At 32.9% G+C, this 16,371-nt stretch overlaps 1 protein-coding gene across 1 annotated transcript in view; it reads right to left on the reverse strand.

Moving 5' to 3' along the window:
* Positions 1-3,851: 3,851 nt before the first annotated feature.
* The window catches only part of LOC120625655 (glutamate receptor-interacting protein 1), a 101,825-nt gene continuing 89,305 nt past the window's right edge, over positions 3,852-16,371 (reverse strand). Inside the window, exons 13-16 of the mRNA XM_039892758.1 lie at positions 13,111-13,620; positions 11,957-12,156; positions 10,156-10,263; positions 3,852-3,999 (exon numbers count right to left, since the gene is read on the reverse strand). Coding sequence (XP_039748692.1) covers positions 3,928-3,999; positions 10,156-10,263; positions 11,957-12,156; positions 13,111-13,620 — 890 coding nt within the window. The 3' untranslated portion in view covers positions 3,852-3,927. The remainder of the gene's footprint in view (positions 4,000-10,155; positions 10,264-11,956; positions 12,157-13,110; positions 13,621-16,371) is intronic.

Genomic DNA, 16,371 nt, shown 5'->3' on the forward strand with positions numbered 1-16,371 from the left:
TGATCACAGTTAATTTTTCTAAATAAACATTTATATTTTATTTACACATAGAAAAATTAACTGCTTTTATTATAAGTTGAATCAATATTTTATAATGTCATTTTCGTTGGCTCTAGTATTTTCAGGTATGTAATATTAAAAAGTCAACTTGTCAAGCATTTAATAGTAGGTAAACAAACATCCGTATCCTATTTAATTATTATTTTATAGTAACTACCTAAATATCTGTTACAATCCCTATCAGTCTGTTAACAACAATAACTCTACATATATTTAGAATATGAATTACTTATACGGAATAAATGTTGAAATACTAATTCCACCATTTTTTTTAAACTGAAGTTCGCTTTTTTTTAAATGTTATAAATTCATTAATTTCTTCAAAAAGTTTATGCCACATTTTAACTCTTCAACGTGTAACCGAATTTTGAAATACTCCTGAAAGGTGCATAAGTATATTTCATAAAGAATCACCCTGTTAAAATATGAAATTGAAAGAAGCATATTCATTTATTCATAGAAATTAATACCGAATATTTTAAATGTTTATTTATGACAACCCTATTAAAGATAAAAGACCGACACGCGCATAGTACCTACACTACGACGCGTATCAACTTAGTAACTCACTTGATTTTAATTTTGCATGTGATGTAGGGCTGCACCTGATTTCGTTCAGTAAAAACTAAATTTCTTAACTCAAAAACTATTAGCGTTTTTACTTCACAGATAAGTCTTAGAGTAAATAATGAAATAATATTATTTCGATTTTCATTTACACTTTGTATAGTATCATAACTCTATTTTTATATAATAGTATAATAACTATTATAAGTTATGGAAACTAAATTATTACTACTAATGTAAACAAGTAAGTAAAGTGGAAATTAGTATTATTAAATTATCCCGTATCATTAGGTATGTACAATATAATATCGTCTTTAGTATTATCAGCTTATAAATGTATTTTATAATCTTGTAATCTATTTCAAACATCAACATTAGCGAGTTTCATTAAAAACGCCACAAATTACAGGAGTGTGTTTGCGTTATTATTTATATTCGTTCGATTTTTAGTCTACAATGTACAAGTACTATAAGTAACAAAAACTTTTAGATAAAGTGGCCTTACACTGATATTTAATTTAAAAATCTACTTTTTGGGTTCCGTTAGTATTACAAGGAAAAAAAAGTAAGGGGAATGGAGGAGCTGAAAAAAATATGGATGAATACCATCCAGACTAATAAACAAGGTATTACCAAAACGTTAAAAAATGTAATAGCTTAAAGAGAAAAAATAACGGAATTGAAAGTAATCAAATAAAAAATTGAAAAAAGCTAGCACTGATCGACAACCCTACATAAACTATTATTTTGATTTCCAATACAAGTTAGACGATGATGCAGTATAAGATGGTAACGGGTTATGCTATGGCATGCCGGTTATACTGAACCCAAACCCCGTTTCTACACGACATATTATTCATTTCATTTCATTTCATTTCATTTCATTTCATTTCATGGTATCGGAACGCTAAATCGCTTATCTTCACGGCTTTGCCGGTAGGGTGCTAACTAGCCACGGCCGATACCTTCAACCAAACCATACCAGAGACTTCAGAAATTATGAATTCCCGAATGTCCCCAATTCCCAATGCCGGATATCGAATCCGGGACGTCCCATTTAAAACTACAGCGCTACTTACTGCGTCCGGCAGGTCGTCAAAATGACACAAGACGTATAGAAAGTTTACACAATGTATTCCCTATTTTATTCTCAAACTCGATTCCATACAAACAGTATCGAGAAAACGTTTATAAAACTCAAAGTAACTCTACATCTGTCGCTATCGGGTATTGCATAAAAATGAACTTATCTCTTGATTCGTATACATATTTTAACTTTATGCTGTTACGTATTGTGCGATCTGTTACGTTTATTTTATATAAATGTTGTGGCACGATTCTGTACTGCGCTGTGCAACAAATTTTAAAATGCAATATTTTTCGAAGATTTCAGTGCTAGAGATAGTGGTGTTTGGCTCTCATCCAGACCGAAATACAGTCGGCAATATCTCTGATCCTAATTTACAAAGTATATTGCGTTGTTGTATCATGCAATTGAGTGTTTCGCTAGCTACCCACGTTATTGTAAAAATCATCACCTTTAACATCATCATCATGACTTATCAACCCATTTCGAGCCCAAAACAGGGCACGGGAATCTTCTCGCAATGAAAAGCTTTTGGCAACCACGCTGGCTCAGTGCGTATTGGTAGACTCCACACGGCCTTGAGAGCATTAAGGAGAACTCTCAGGCATGCAGGTTTCCTCGCGACGCTTTCCTTCACTGTTGAAGCCTAACTATAACCTAAAACCTAACTATAAGTAGGTACCATATGTGGCTTTTAATGCGGCATGTTAGGTCTACTTATGTGAATTTATGTACTTTTTATTCAGGTGTTTTTACTTGGAGGAAATATCAAATTTATAAATTTCAAATCGCGCCGCGATCGGGTTCCGAATTTTTACATGCATTTTAAACTCATAAATTCTATTACATGATCTTAAACTGTTTTTCCGGATTATAAGCTTAATAATGCAGCACGTTACGTCCGGACTAAAACGTATCCTGTGGCCGTCTGTAGGATGCCAACTATTTACATGCAAAATTTCACCGGGATAAGTTAAGAGTCGAAGCCGAAGAAGAAGTCAACAACTCAGTTTTTCCAGGATAAATATTATAGTTTGTCGTATTATCTCATTATTCTTTTCCAGGTAGCAACGTGTCTGCTAATTTGACTCAAGATCGCTTCAACGGTTTAGCTGAACATAGGTAACAAACAAACACACACGCATTACTACCACATTTGTAATATTTATCGCAAATCACAACTTTTTACTACATTAGCAATAGATTACTTTTCTTTGGTAGCATAAAAAATAATTAATAACAATGTCAAAATAATAATTAAGTTCACATGATCGATTCGTTTTAAGCAATAGTAAAACCATTTATTTCTTTGGTTGCAATTTTTTTTATTTTCTATCATTTATTGATTTTAATTTTTTTTTATTCTTTACAATGTTTGAAAAAAAAAACTTAAACTTTGGTTGCAATTATTATTACAATAACTGATAGACGATTCCATCAAAAGTTTTAAAAGATTATCTATATTATATGATTATTTTTGGCTTTTTTATAGTATTATACAATCATAGAAATGTTAAATACTAAAAGAATGCTTTAAAAGATTCAATACCCGACCGAGATGAATAAAACACAAGTTGTTTAAACACACAAAATATTGTTTTTGGCACAATATATAAATTAAAATTCCATTCTGAGGGTTATTGCGACTATGTTTGATAAGACACTGCTGCGGCAGACATGTATCGGTTCCTATGCCTAAGCAGAAGGTATGAAGGCGTTGTGAATTAAAATTAAAATTTAAAAAATAAATTTTGACTTCGTTTTTTTATAATTCAAATATATTAATTTTCACTATCCATTTTATTTTTAATTTTAACTAACCATCTGCTTTTTTATAAATAAATTAATTTTGAATTTGGAATTTGAATTTGAATTAAACTCAATATTAAAGTAATTCAACACACTTTGACATATTTTTGAAACATTAAAGCAGTGTACTGAATGTAGCTAATTTGATAAACTATAAAACATGATAGGTAAAAAGTAATCCAGACGACTTGAGCATTATAAAATACCTACATAATATTAAAACAATATTATTCCATATCAATACATTCATATTATATCTAATATATTACACAGCTTATTTTTAACTGTTAACTACTATATCATATTGTAAGTACACATTAGGTAATACGGTAAAATTAAATAGTTAATTAAAACAAAACGTTTCAAGTGTTTCTTTTGTAGTTTCACTAAAGTCGGGTTATACACTAAATAGTTTTAGTCACGATACTACTATCACTCGGGCTTGAACTATCCTCTAGCCGTTGGTTTTTGAGGTCCTGTAACAAAAATTGTATTATATTTATCTGTAAAAATAATTATTATCGATATAATACCGGTCTACTACAGAGCACGGGTTTTCTCGGAATGAGAAGGGTCTAGGCCAAGCCACCATTCTGGCCACCATGCTGGTCAAGTGCGGATTGGTGGACTCCACACCTTTAAGAAAATTAAATCTTGTGTGGGGATGGGTATATGCTTTTATAACATAATGCCGAGGGTAATATTAGATCTACCTTTACCTAAGTTTAAACAATATATTTAACCAAATTTTGGTTACTACATGATTGATGAATTCCTTAACGACAAGGCTTGTAAACACACCACTCCGCTCTCATCTCTCACAAAACAGAAAATTTCTAAAGATTGTTAAACTATAAAATGATGTTGGAAAAGAGAAACCTGCTGAGTTTCTTGCCGACAGTTCTCAGTGGAATCTGCCTTCCGAATCGGTGGTAAAGTCACTATAAACAGACTGACTTGACGTTTCAAAAGCGCTTATAAAGTAGGCCTTTTTGAAATAAATGAATTTTGAATTTTTGAATTTTATGGAGGACTATCAAGCATGCAGGTTTCCTCACGATGCTTTCCTTCACTGTTGAAGCAAGTGGTATTTTAAGTGCCTAGAACGCACATACAAATTGAAAAGTTAAAGGTAGGACCTGCTAGGATAGGCATCCAAAGCCCTAACTATGTTATCACGACTTTAATGTAATCATCCGCATCAATTATTAGAAAAATAATTCACAAACTAAACAGCCGAGTTAATTGGAAAACCTATAAACAATGTAACTATCCCTAGGGAATGCAGTTAAAACGACCTGCAAAGTGACACCCTATGTCCATCAAACCGGCAACGCTTCGGTTGCTCCTCTGGTGCTGCAGATGTTTATGGGCGGCGGTGATCACTTAACATCAGGTGACCCACTTGCCCGCTATTAATATATAAAAAAAAAAAAAACAACCTGAGGCGTAGGTATTAAGCCTCTCGTGCCAGTTATTACACTGGCAAGCGCGCCATTCAGACCGTAGCACAAAAATGCAGTTTGATGGCAGAAACAAGCTTGGCAGTAGTACTTCCCCGAACGAGCTCTGACACATAGAAGCTCTACACTACCTCTAAGTTATCTCGTTGGTTGGTTACCTAGACATGTAAGAGTTATATATATATATATATATATATATATATATATATTTTATTTTACCGAAGTATACAAGCGTACAGTGGGCAGTGACCCTGCTTTCTGAGTACATCGCTGTGGGCTCGACACCCACAAATGGAAAATTATGTAAATAAATGTATTTGAGTGGCTGGATTTTTTTGTTTATATTAAAAGTATTACTGTATATTATTCAAATAACATATTCATCAATTATCCTGGCACCCATAATAAAAGCTTCGCTTACTTTGGGGCTGTTTGTATTGTTGTTATATATTTTTTTTATTATTTAGCACAAGAATTTGTTTTAAAGTACATAACTTAAGTTAAATATTTTGATATCCATCCAAAAGCGGCATTACGCCTACGCAATCTGTTCCAGACAACCCTTGGGGAAAACAGGTAATGAATGTATTGGCGCAATAAACAAACTGTCATCGATAGAGGCAATTTTTTTAGTAATAAAAGCCTTAATTGCAAACATAGTCGAGGATTAGATATTATTAAACCCATATATTAAGAAGAAGAAGATTTGGGCCGTAGTCCATCACGCTGGCCATTATGCACTGGCATTGGTGGACTTTACACCCCTTTGAGAACGTTATAAAAAATCTTAGACATCCATGTGTCCTGACGATGTTTCCCTTCACCGCTATAGGAAGTGATATTTTAATTGCCTAAACGAAAAACGCACATAACTCCAAAATGTTAGCGGTCACTCCGGAAGGAAAGCCGATGCCTTTACCTTAGCTGATAGCCTTCTAGGCTATAAATAAATAAAATCATTTTAATTCAGGTCGGGGACCCATATACAAAATTTAACACAAAATAAATATATAAGACAGATTTTAAAAATAGATAAATAAAGAAAAACAAACAAAACAATAATTAATTAAAATCTAGAATTAACAATTAGAATAAATTAAATTTCAATTAAAATTAAAATCCAACTATTTTATATTATTTCGTGTTTGGAATCTGGTGCACTTTTCGCCAATGTTTAATAATGTAATCTAATAGAAGCGAAGTTTAATTAAAATGTTAACAAAAGCATATTTTCTCATGTTATATTTTGTTAAAATCTGAACATTTCATTGTAAACGGAACAAATGTATTCGACATTTGTTCCGTTTACAATAAAATGTTCGTAAAAATGTGGAAATTTAATAAAAAATCACGTTCTATATAAAACTTTAGCTTGAGCCATTTAATTTACTTTTCAACGACTTGATTTGTGAATGCAAAAGAAACAGGTAGGCAGCCAACCAATGGCGTGCACTACATACATGCACAAAAGCACTGCATACCCTAAAATTTTTATATCCCTCATAAATGCGAAGGATTTTTCCGTTTTATGGCACCTTCCTTCTATATGCATACCCTGGTCAAAAACCTTATGCACGCCACTGCGGCCAACAATATAATAATCTACCAAAACATAATTATGTAGAAAAGACGTTATTCAACTTCAATAAAAAATCATTTTCTATATTTGTAACTGTTTAGCTAATTAATTACATAATAATATCAACATAATTTTTTTTAATTAGTATTCGAATTACCGATCAAGATTATAGAAATGAATGTTATTAGTTTTGTGTATTAGGTCAGTATTTTAAGTTGTCTTGTAAGTGAACAGTATGTTTGGAGAATAAAGTATTTACACGTATAATTCACTTCACAATATTTAAGAAGAACATTGTCTTACAGGATATTTTTACCGAAAAAAATAGCTTGAAATTGAAGGCCTTAAGGAAAAATTCGTTAAAACCACTCGTACGTGAAAAGGTTTAGCTACACCGCGATATGTAAATACGCCAGGAGCGGTTTGTTTAAGGAAAAAACGCCTTTATTCTATCGAGGTTACAGTAAAAAATTCAATTCTTACTTTTTTTAATACACGAATTTTATATTACAAGGATTAAGACAATCGTTTCTGAACACATTTTTCTTTATATTTAATGTGTTTTAAGACACTTCACAAACATAGTTTCATCGTGTTTGTTTATTTGTGAGTCGATTTGACATCATATTCAGCAACCAAAAATTTAAAATGATTTTGGAAAAGAGCAGAGTTTTTGCCGGCTCTTCTCAGTGGAATTTACCTTCCGAACCGGTGGTAGAGTCACTACAAACAGACTGACATGACGTTTCAAAAGTGCTTATTAATGAGGCCGACTTGAAATAAATGAATTTTGAATTTGAATTTGAACCATCACATCATCACATCAACCCATTACCTGCCCACTACAGAGCACGGGTCTCCTCCCACAATGAGAAGGGGGTTAAGACCGTAGTCCACCACGCTGGCCCGGGCGGATTGGTGGACTCCACAAACCTTTGAGAACATTATGTCGAACTTTCATGCATACAGGTTTCTTCACGATGTTTTCTATACCGTTGAAGCAAGTGATATTTTAATTGCTTAAAACGCACATAACTTCGAAGAATAAGAGAGGAAGAGGTGCGTATATAAAATTCGAAATCGGCCCCCCGAGGGCCCCGACAGTGAAGTCGAGCTCCTACCCAATGTGCTATAACCGCTTCCATTCATTATATTCAGCAATAATTGTGTTATAATTCATTTAGCATGAAAGACTCTTAGTCAGGATAAATAAATTAACCTGGCACCCCCAGGTGAATTTATTATGATATCCTGACTAAAAGTATTATATAGTATTATAAAGTATTTGTCTTAAAGGTCAGTTCAGGTGTTGGAAATATAAATTATACCTCTACTTAGACATTTCATTTTTTTCTATTTTCTTTACTTTTATTTGTTATACAAGAAAGATGTATTTATTCATAAATATTTTGTCGGCCGATTGGCGAAAAGAGCAGAAACCCTGCTTTATTAGTCCAAGGCCGTGGGTTCGACTCCCACAACTGGAAAATGTTTGTGTGATGAACAGAAATGTTTTTCAGTGTCTGGGTGTTTATATATATTTTATAAGTATTTATGTATATTACATTATGTAAGATGATATATATATGTATAAGAATAAGATGTATATCTTAGCACAGATAACACAAGCTACGCTTACTTTGGTGCTAGATGGCGATGTGTTTATTGTCGTAGTATAACTATTATTATTATTATTAAATTCTCATATTTCAAATTTAAAACGCACAGTTGGTGGGTAGGTTAATTATAAAGAGCATTTATTTCAAGGTGCTAGATAACCTAAAGAAACTTTTCATTGGTGTACATTGGAATTTATTTTGAAAATCGTCGAAATTGTACTATTGTACCCACTGCAATGTATGGATTTGTAATTTTTTTACGTTACGTGAGGCAAAAATAGCGAGATACTATTCTACAAACATGGTTGTTTACAATTCTAAAAGATCTGGTGATTGTATATGTAAAATTGTAAGCCCGTATAATGTGACGTTAGCTTACATCGAGGGCCATAACCTATTTGATCAAGATTCGAGATTCATGCAATAACATGTGTTTAGAAAGTTAAACCTTTGTTAGTGGGTGGCCATAGTTTTAACAAAATCTGAAATGTTTTCATGCGAATACTGGCCTTTGCATATCGACACAACACTGTGACTGAAATTGTAGCATTATGATATTGATTTTATGTTATGTGAGATGAATCAAAATTTTCAAGATTTACACGTTGGTATAATTGGTGATTTTATCTCAAGGTAGCTACTCTACGGAACCCTATTCTTTACTTAGCATCACACGCAAATGGACCGTTCCTGTTTTTCCGGGACTGATGACTGATGAAACTTTAATAAGGATAATCTTTACTTCAAAGACACTGTGCATTATAAGCCGACATAAAAAAAAACCTTGCGAACCTGCCATCCTACAAGACTTTTGTTTTACCTTTCCTTTTGATCTAAAGAGTTCTGTAATACCTCTAATACTCTTAGTAATTATTAATATTGTAGGCGTATTATTTCAACTTTATCCGCTTTATGTTTATTTATGTTAATGGTATGATGGATGTGCGATAGTTTATCATTTAATAATGAAATAATCCCGCCTTTTGTAATCCTGTTAGGGTTGTGCAAAAAGAAAATAATAACGTGGGGAATGTGTTGTTTCGTTGAGTTAAAGAGTTTGAACTATTCCCAGTGAATGGCATGAAATATTTACTTTTATTATTAAATCTATTTTGTTTATCTCTTCTTTATGACATGGAATACATGACATATATATAATATAATATATTATGTTAAATTTGTGCTTTTATTAACACGTGCATTAAAAACAGGTAACCTACATGTACTTAATGTAATATAATGGCATTTTTAGATATAATATCACTACTATTTAAGAAGATTCTGCCAATAAGGGTTGTCTGGATATGTTCGTATTATTTATTACAGGCTTTTGCCCGTGACTACGCCCGCGTTGCTTTTAGGCCTTTTTAAAAACCCGCTGGAACAGGTAATTTAAAAAGGAGGTATGCTAAATTTTGACATGATGTATTTTCTGACAAGCCATAATTAGTTTTTCCGAGACAAAATGTATAAGGATATATTGCAAGATATATGATGCAATCGAAGGAAGAAGTTGAATTTAGTCAAAATCGAAGAATCGGTTGGATCAAAATACAACAAACAAACAACATTTGTAATATTAAAGCATAAATATACCTAGTAAAATTTATGTCCGTAGCTTTAATACATCTTTTTTTAATTTATGTTTCTTTTTTTAATTATGTATCGATAAAGAGTTTATCTATCTTATTTATATAAGTCGAGGAGTTTGCTTTCCAAGTCGCGTAGCCAGAACTTTCAGTAAAGCGAAGCACAAATTTTATGTTTATATATTATCTAGTGACCACCATCACCTCACTACCATGTACCTACACATTTTGTATGTACGCAACAAAACTGCAGTCAATTTACTAAATATATAAAATTTACTAATTTACCTATTTACTTTTAACTGAATAATAATTTAAATTAAATATCAATCCAGAAAACATTACTATGACTAAATTTTAGCCAGGTAGCTATAATACTTACTCGAGACGTCGCCATCCTTTGCACTATGATTTCCAGTCTGTCTCCGGCAGCCGCTATTAGAGGAACTGTCAAACAGCAGTCATAGTCCACAGTCCGCGTACCATTGACCTGTATAATAAATTTGTCAGGGTAAAAAAAAAATGTAGTTACAAGAGATCTATGAAATCTATCTATATTTAAACTTTATCATCAGTATTAGTCCATCGTCGGCCCACTACAGGGCACGGGTATTTCAAAATGAGAAAGGGCCTTAGTCAACCGCGCTTGGCCAGCGTTTTTGAAGTTAGTATAACTTCTCTTTTGGCGCGATAGAGAAAAATGATGAGAGTGAATTTTTACGATGCGTGCGCACACCGACACCTGAATTCTATGTCGTTAAGTTAGTTCTAGTTGGCATGAAAATCGATAACTATGAGTATGTTCAAGTTGTATATTCTACTATTTTTATATTTAGAGCACATGTTTCGTAACAGTACAAACAGTGTGAATAAATAAATATTATTTGTTAATAAAAGCTTTTTTATTTAAAAAAAATCTTTTTGATTAATTTTAATATTTATCGTTAATCACTACTGCATTTTAGTTATTTTATTTCCATACGCCAAAGAAGAATAACTTCTAACGCGTGTACATAAGTACACACACTCTTTTTCCTTGTGATGGCAGGCATATAATGGCAGGTGAAAAATCAGCGCCTAAACAAGGCAGCTACTAGGTAAGCAGAGCATGCAAGGAACTCGTTCTGCAACAAGCCGCCCTGTGTCCATCAACCTGAGGCATGGGTGTTTTAGCCTCATGTTCCTGTAATAACATCGGTAACCGCCCATTCAGACCGGAACACAGCATTGCAACAATGCTGCTGAGCGGCAGAAATAAGCATGGCACTTTACACGCCTTTAAACATTATGGAGAAGTTTCAGGTGTAAGGTCACGATGTTTTTCATCGCTGATAAAGTAATTAGGCATAAGATATTTATTTATTTCAATTAAAAATGCACATTACGATTAAAAGCTAGAGACGCGTGCCGGGGATCGAACTTGGTCTCACTTGGGCCCTGAGCGCTAACACTCGATTATAACACGCGATATTGTCAATTTATTTTTAATAAAATTCATTTAATAACATTTTAAAACCAGTTTTTTAAATTGTTCTACGTAAACTCCTCCATAAGATCCCAGACCTTCTGATTTGAAATCGAACATAGTGTAGGGTTTAGCAAACCTCTAGAGTAAAAAGTAGTCAGCGTTAGAAAAATGGTCAGACTTAATAACATATCGATGGGGGTTGAATGGGCAACAACGGGCGTAAATGCCCTGGCTCTAGAATATAAATTAGTTGGAAGGGGGAATAAGAGCAGCATCCGTAAATTATTACCAATACTTAATTGAGAAAAATGATTTGAATTTTAAAGTGACGAATATTTAATTTTTCTTATTAAAGAACAAAAATGTTGACATCTTATTGTAATGATTTAAGTCACATTTACAAGTAATTTTGCGGATAAAATTGTGTGGGAATTAATCATTTAATATTATATAACACAGCTACTTTAATTTCATTTGTAAACACATTTGATGTTATGGATGACACTGCGTAAATTTGTACATTTATTTCTTTTAAATTTTTGATCTGAATAAAAAGTTTTGGAAGTATTTTAAAGAAGACCTTCTCTCCATAGGAGTTATCACGATCCCTAGTAGTAAGGGGCCGATTGAAGCTATGAACACTGTAATACTTCTTCGGCTTACCCCTTTCCCAACTAGACAAGGATATCCCAAAGCAAAAATAACTGTTGCGTACCTGCAAAATCCTATCATACGGCCTCAACAAACCCACAATGTCGGCAGGGCCGCCCTTTCTTATCCGATTTATGTATACCCCCCGCTCGTATAATCCGTCTGAGACTGAGAAGCCGTAGTCGTCGTAAATGGCGTCTTTGTACAAAATCACGTGATGGATGGAGCCTCGCGCGGGGGAAAGGGTATCGCAGCTATAGAGACCTGGAACAGATGTATTGTAATATATTAGGCATTATGTATCGCATAAAGCGGGATACAATATACATTAATAATGATGTCTTTGTGAATACAAGATAACTAACGATCCGCCCGGGCGAACACCTCGCAGTGTAATAAAATCAGTTTTATGTTGATATTTTAATTTATAGATTAGATAATATCATCAACTTCTGCTGTAGAATTTCTAGTAACACATTAAGTTAAGAAATCCCTCGGCGTTAATGCCAGTCCCCAGAAAGCGAGTTACAGGCCGATAAAGGTCATAATACCATTTAACATTATGACTTAAAAAATGATCTACTTTTCTACAAACTTTTATTGAACCCTTAAGAAATTTTCAAAAACTGCCAAACACTTATTTTTAAGAAAGAGTTGATAAGAAAATGTCTGCCTTTTAGGTATATGGGATGATATGCATCCCATATTGAAAAACTCTTTTCTTAGGCAACTCTGGGGTACACCAAGAAATATTAAATTTCTACGTCTGTCTGTTTGTCCGTCCGTCCGTTAGGATAAAGCCTTTTATATATTTGTACTTACTATAAATATTTATAGAAAATTGAAAATAAAGGATAGAAAGTTCAATGAAATCATTGTTTATAATAGTTATAAAGAGTTTGACTGAAATTATAACTAATAGTACAGGTATAATTTAAACTTGTTTTTACGATACATTTTCGACAAATTAACTAAAACAGCAGTCTGGGAATATCCCAAATCAATCAAAGTATTATACCACTAGAATAGATGAACTGGTTATAAAAATATTTATGAAAAACCTACATACATTATTGCTGAGTGTTATTACAGGCAATATTTTTCTGAGAAACCTCTATCGTCCATAATGGACTAGCTGAAATACAATACTCAAATACAAATATGACTGTGGGTAGTTAGTATGTTTCCAACGTCAAATAACATAAAATTGCAACTTACTTGGCGCGTCATTTTCATAAATAGGACTCGTGGAAAATTGAAAACTCGTGCCAGGGATATTAGGTTTGTGAGGTGATTTCTGCGGCGTCGTCACTGTATAAATGCCGTTATTCAAATAATCGTTGTCCCAGTTTGGTCTCCGGATTTTCGGGGAAACTATACCGTATGGCCCCATCTGGACGTAGTCGCATTTGCAGGAGTTCTTCTCCATGTTATGTAACTGACAGTCCTTCATGTTTGACGTCATTATTTCAATTTGTTGGACGTCATCCTCCCGTGTGATATTCTGCTTATTCTTCAACGTATTCTCGGGAATTATGTGGGTATTCTCATAGTGGAACGTCTTGAGTGAATTGTTCAGTGAGTAGTTGGGCAGAGGAAGATCGTGAACGTTGTAGGCTGCGTTGAAACTTGACGCCATTAGTTTGTCTTCGTCCGTCGGTGAGTAGGGATGCTTATCAATTATTCGAGTTTTGTCCGGCACCGCGTATTCTATTACCTCTGAATTACCTGGGAATTGGACACGTAATGAAATATACATTTGTTTTTTTTAAATAAATAGACCTACTACGACAATACACAAATCGCCATCTAGACCCAGAGTAAGCGTAGTTTGTGTTATGGGTACGATGACTGATGATTTTTTTATGATCAATATACATAAATACTTATAATATACAAATAAACACCGAGACACTGAAAAACATTCACGTTCAACACACATTTATGTTTTTCAATGCCTTCAACCACAGCTTTGGGGTCAGAAAGCAGGGTCGCTGCCCACTGCGCCAATCGGCCGTCCAATAGATATATATAAATGAAAAGGTAGAAGCGATTCGTTTTAGATGGGCTGGCAAATTCGTTTTTGTAAATATCGCGTATTTAATTTAACACAAAATGTTATGGAAGCTGTTTGGAAATTATCCTGAAGGATAAATCTCAAATTTATCTAGAATTCTTTAGCTAAAACTTTTGGCAGAACGTTTGTAATATAAAAATCAGACGTACGATTTGCAACTCTTAACCCGCAGTCATAGGCCCATTTTACTTTGACGGTACAGAGTTTGATATTCGAAAACAACTCCTCGTTTGTGAGCTAGCAGCTAGCCTCGATGTATAGCTACTGCTGGCGTCAGGATATTCTCCAGAACATTGGATGCACCGCACATGAATAATTATTGAGAACGAATTGTTTGTGTCACACTATATTATTTTGTAATTTACCCCTACTTGTTACTAAACAAAGTCTCACTCAGAGTTGATTTACAAAATAATGAATCCAGTTTGTAATAAAAGTTCTTTATAAAGCGAACCGTGAAAGATATTATTACTTATTCCAACCTGGACGAAAATGAAGAATTCATGAGCTCATCTTTTATCTTATATAGCCCGTAAATGCACGAAGTATTTCGGTGAAAATTTCATTTGCAAGTATTATTCGGGTAACTATTTAAGGTAGCTAGGCGTGACTTTGATCAAAACAAATAATAATCTCTACTAAATCTATAAAGTATGTTTCTTGGTTTGCCTTCTTTCACGCAGCAACAGATAATGAAATGACATGATTTTTTGTCAGACTACATTTACATGTATTTGTAATTAAAAAAACGTACCTAAATTTTTGTATTTAAATAACCTACCTAGATATACATGTATGTTTTTAGACCAGTCTTTGCTCGGTTACTTTGGGGTGGATATAGAACAGATTTTGATGAAACTATATTTGGAATCAAACACAGGTCATATTTATCCCGAAAAACCTTCCAATATTAAATTCAAATTCAAAATTTATTCGTGCAAGGGAAATTGTACAATATTTTATAACAAATAACCGAATTAAATCTTTTAGATTAAATAAGTTCAGTTTATATAAAATCCTACCGTTATATTTAGGATTACTTAAACGATGAAAATGTTTGGGTATGAATTGCTTTAACTTATATAGATAAACATAGCTAAGTATGATTATTATATCCCACCTTTACTTTCTGTACCGTTAACTTTATTATATATAGTTTTAGTATTATTTATTTTACCATATAGTTTATTTGATATATACTGTTTTAGTAATTATTAATATGTATGTATACCTATTCTAAGTATTTGCGCACCGCTATAAGGATTCTTATGTGAATTCCTCATAATGGTTGACTGGAAGAAATCACTATAAGTGATAAGGCCGCCTTTGTTACACAAATATAAATTACTTGTACCTTTGTTCTCTTTTATTAATTTTTTCTTGTGTGCAATTAAGTATTTTTGATTGATTGATTGATTAATTTCATAAAAATATTTTAACAGGTACGTACCACCATAATATGAACAATTTTTAAGTAATTTAAGTAATTAACCACGAAAAAATAGTTTAATTTTTTTTATATTAATTGACAGTGCGATGGAAATAACAAATAAAAAATATCCCAGCTAAGATAAGGCCGCGTTTTGATGCTTTAGATTTAAGTTCACCATCACCTCACAATTATTATAAACCCTTCATAAGTACCTGTGATAGGCAGGCCCAGATGAATAAAGAATTTTTTGAATTTGAATTTGGATCGTCATTTCTATATATCTGTAGTGAATCTACCATCGGCTTGGCAGGTACTACTGAAAAAAGGAAGGCAACGAACGAACAGTGGTATCCAAATATTACAATCATTTTTATATCTTGTGAGATACGAGGCTCACTGCTTCCAAGAAACCTTGTTATATTAATGAGAAAGCCAGTTTGTTGGGTTCAAATCAAATCAAAAAAAATTATACATATTTTTCCATATTTTTCTGCCTTTATGTGGTGATTTGATGGATCTACATATTCGTTAACTCAAATCTAATGCTGTGAACAAGGGGTTACAATAATACATAAGCTTCTAAGCCATTATATAATAATAGGATTTTTGTTTAAGACAACGTTCTATAAACAAACGATATTTCCTGGCTCGCCTCATTAAATTATGACGCAGCTGAAGAGTTATTTTCGCAAATAGTTTAATGGAAATATTGAACTAATTATTGAGAAATCCATGCAACAATTATTTAATTCTTAATTCTATAAGTGTAAGCCGAGTGACAACTGTAAAACTTATGGTTAAATGATTAACAGGAACTCTCAATACAGGGGTGTTGTACCTATATACAGTGAGGGTACCAACGATATCATTAGTTGTAAAGCTGTTTTATTTTTACATTTTTGGTATTTTTTTTTTAATTTATATAAAACCTTTTAACCTTTTTAGAGACAATTTATTATTTCGGTAATGC

The sequence above is a fragment of the Pararge aegeria genome, chromosome 8 (genome assembly GCF_905163445.1).
Source record: "Pararge aegeria chromosome 8, ilParAegt1.1, whole genome shotgun sequence".
Classification (NCBI taxonomy): Eukaryota; Metazoa; Arthropoda; class Insecta; order Lepidoptera; family Nymphalidae; genus Pararge; species Pararge aegeria.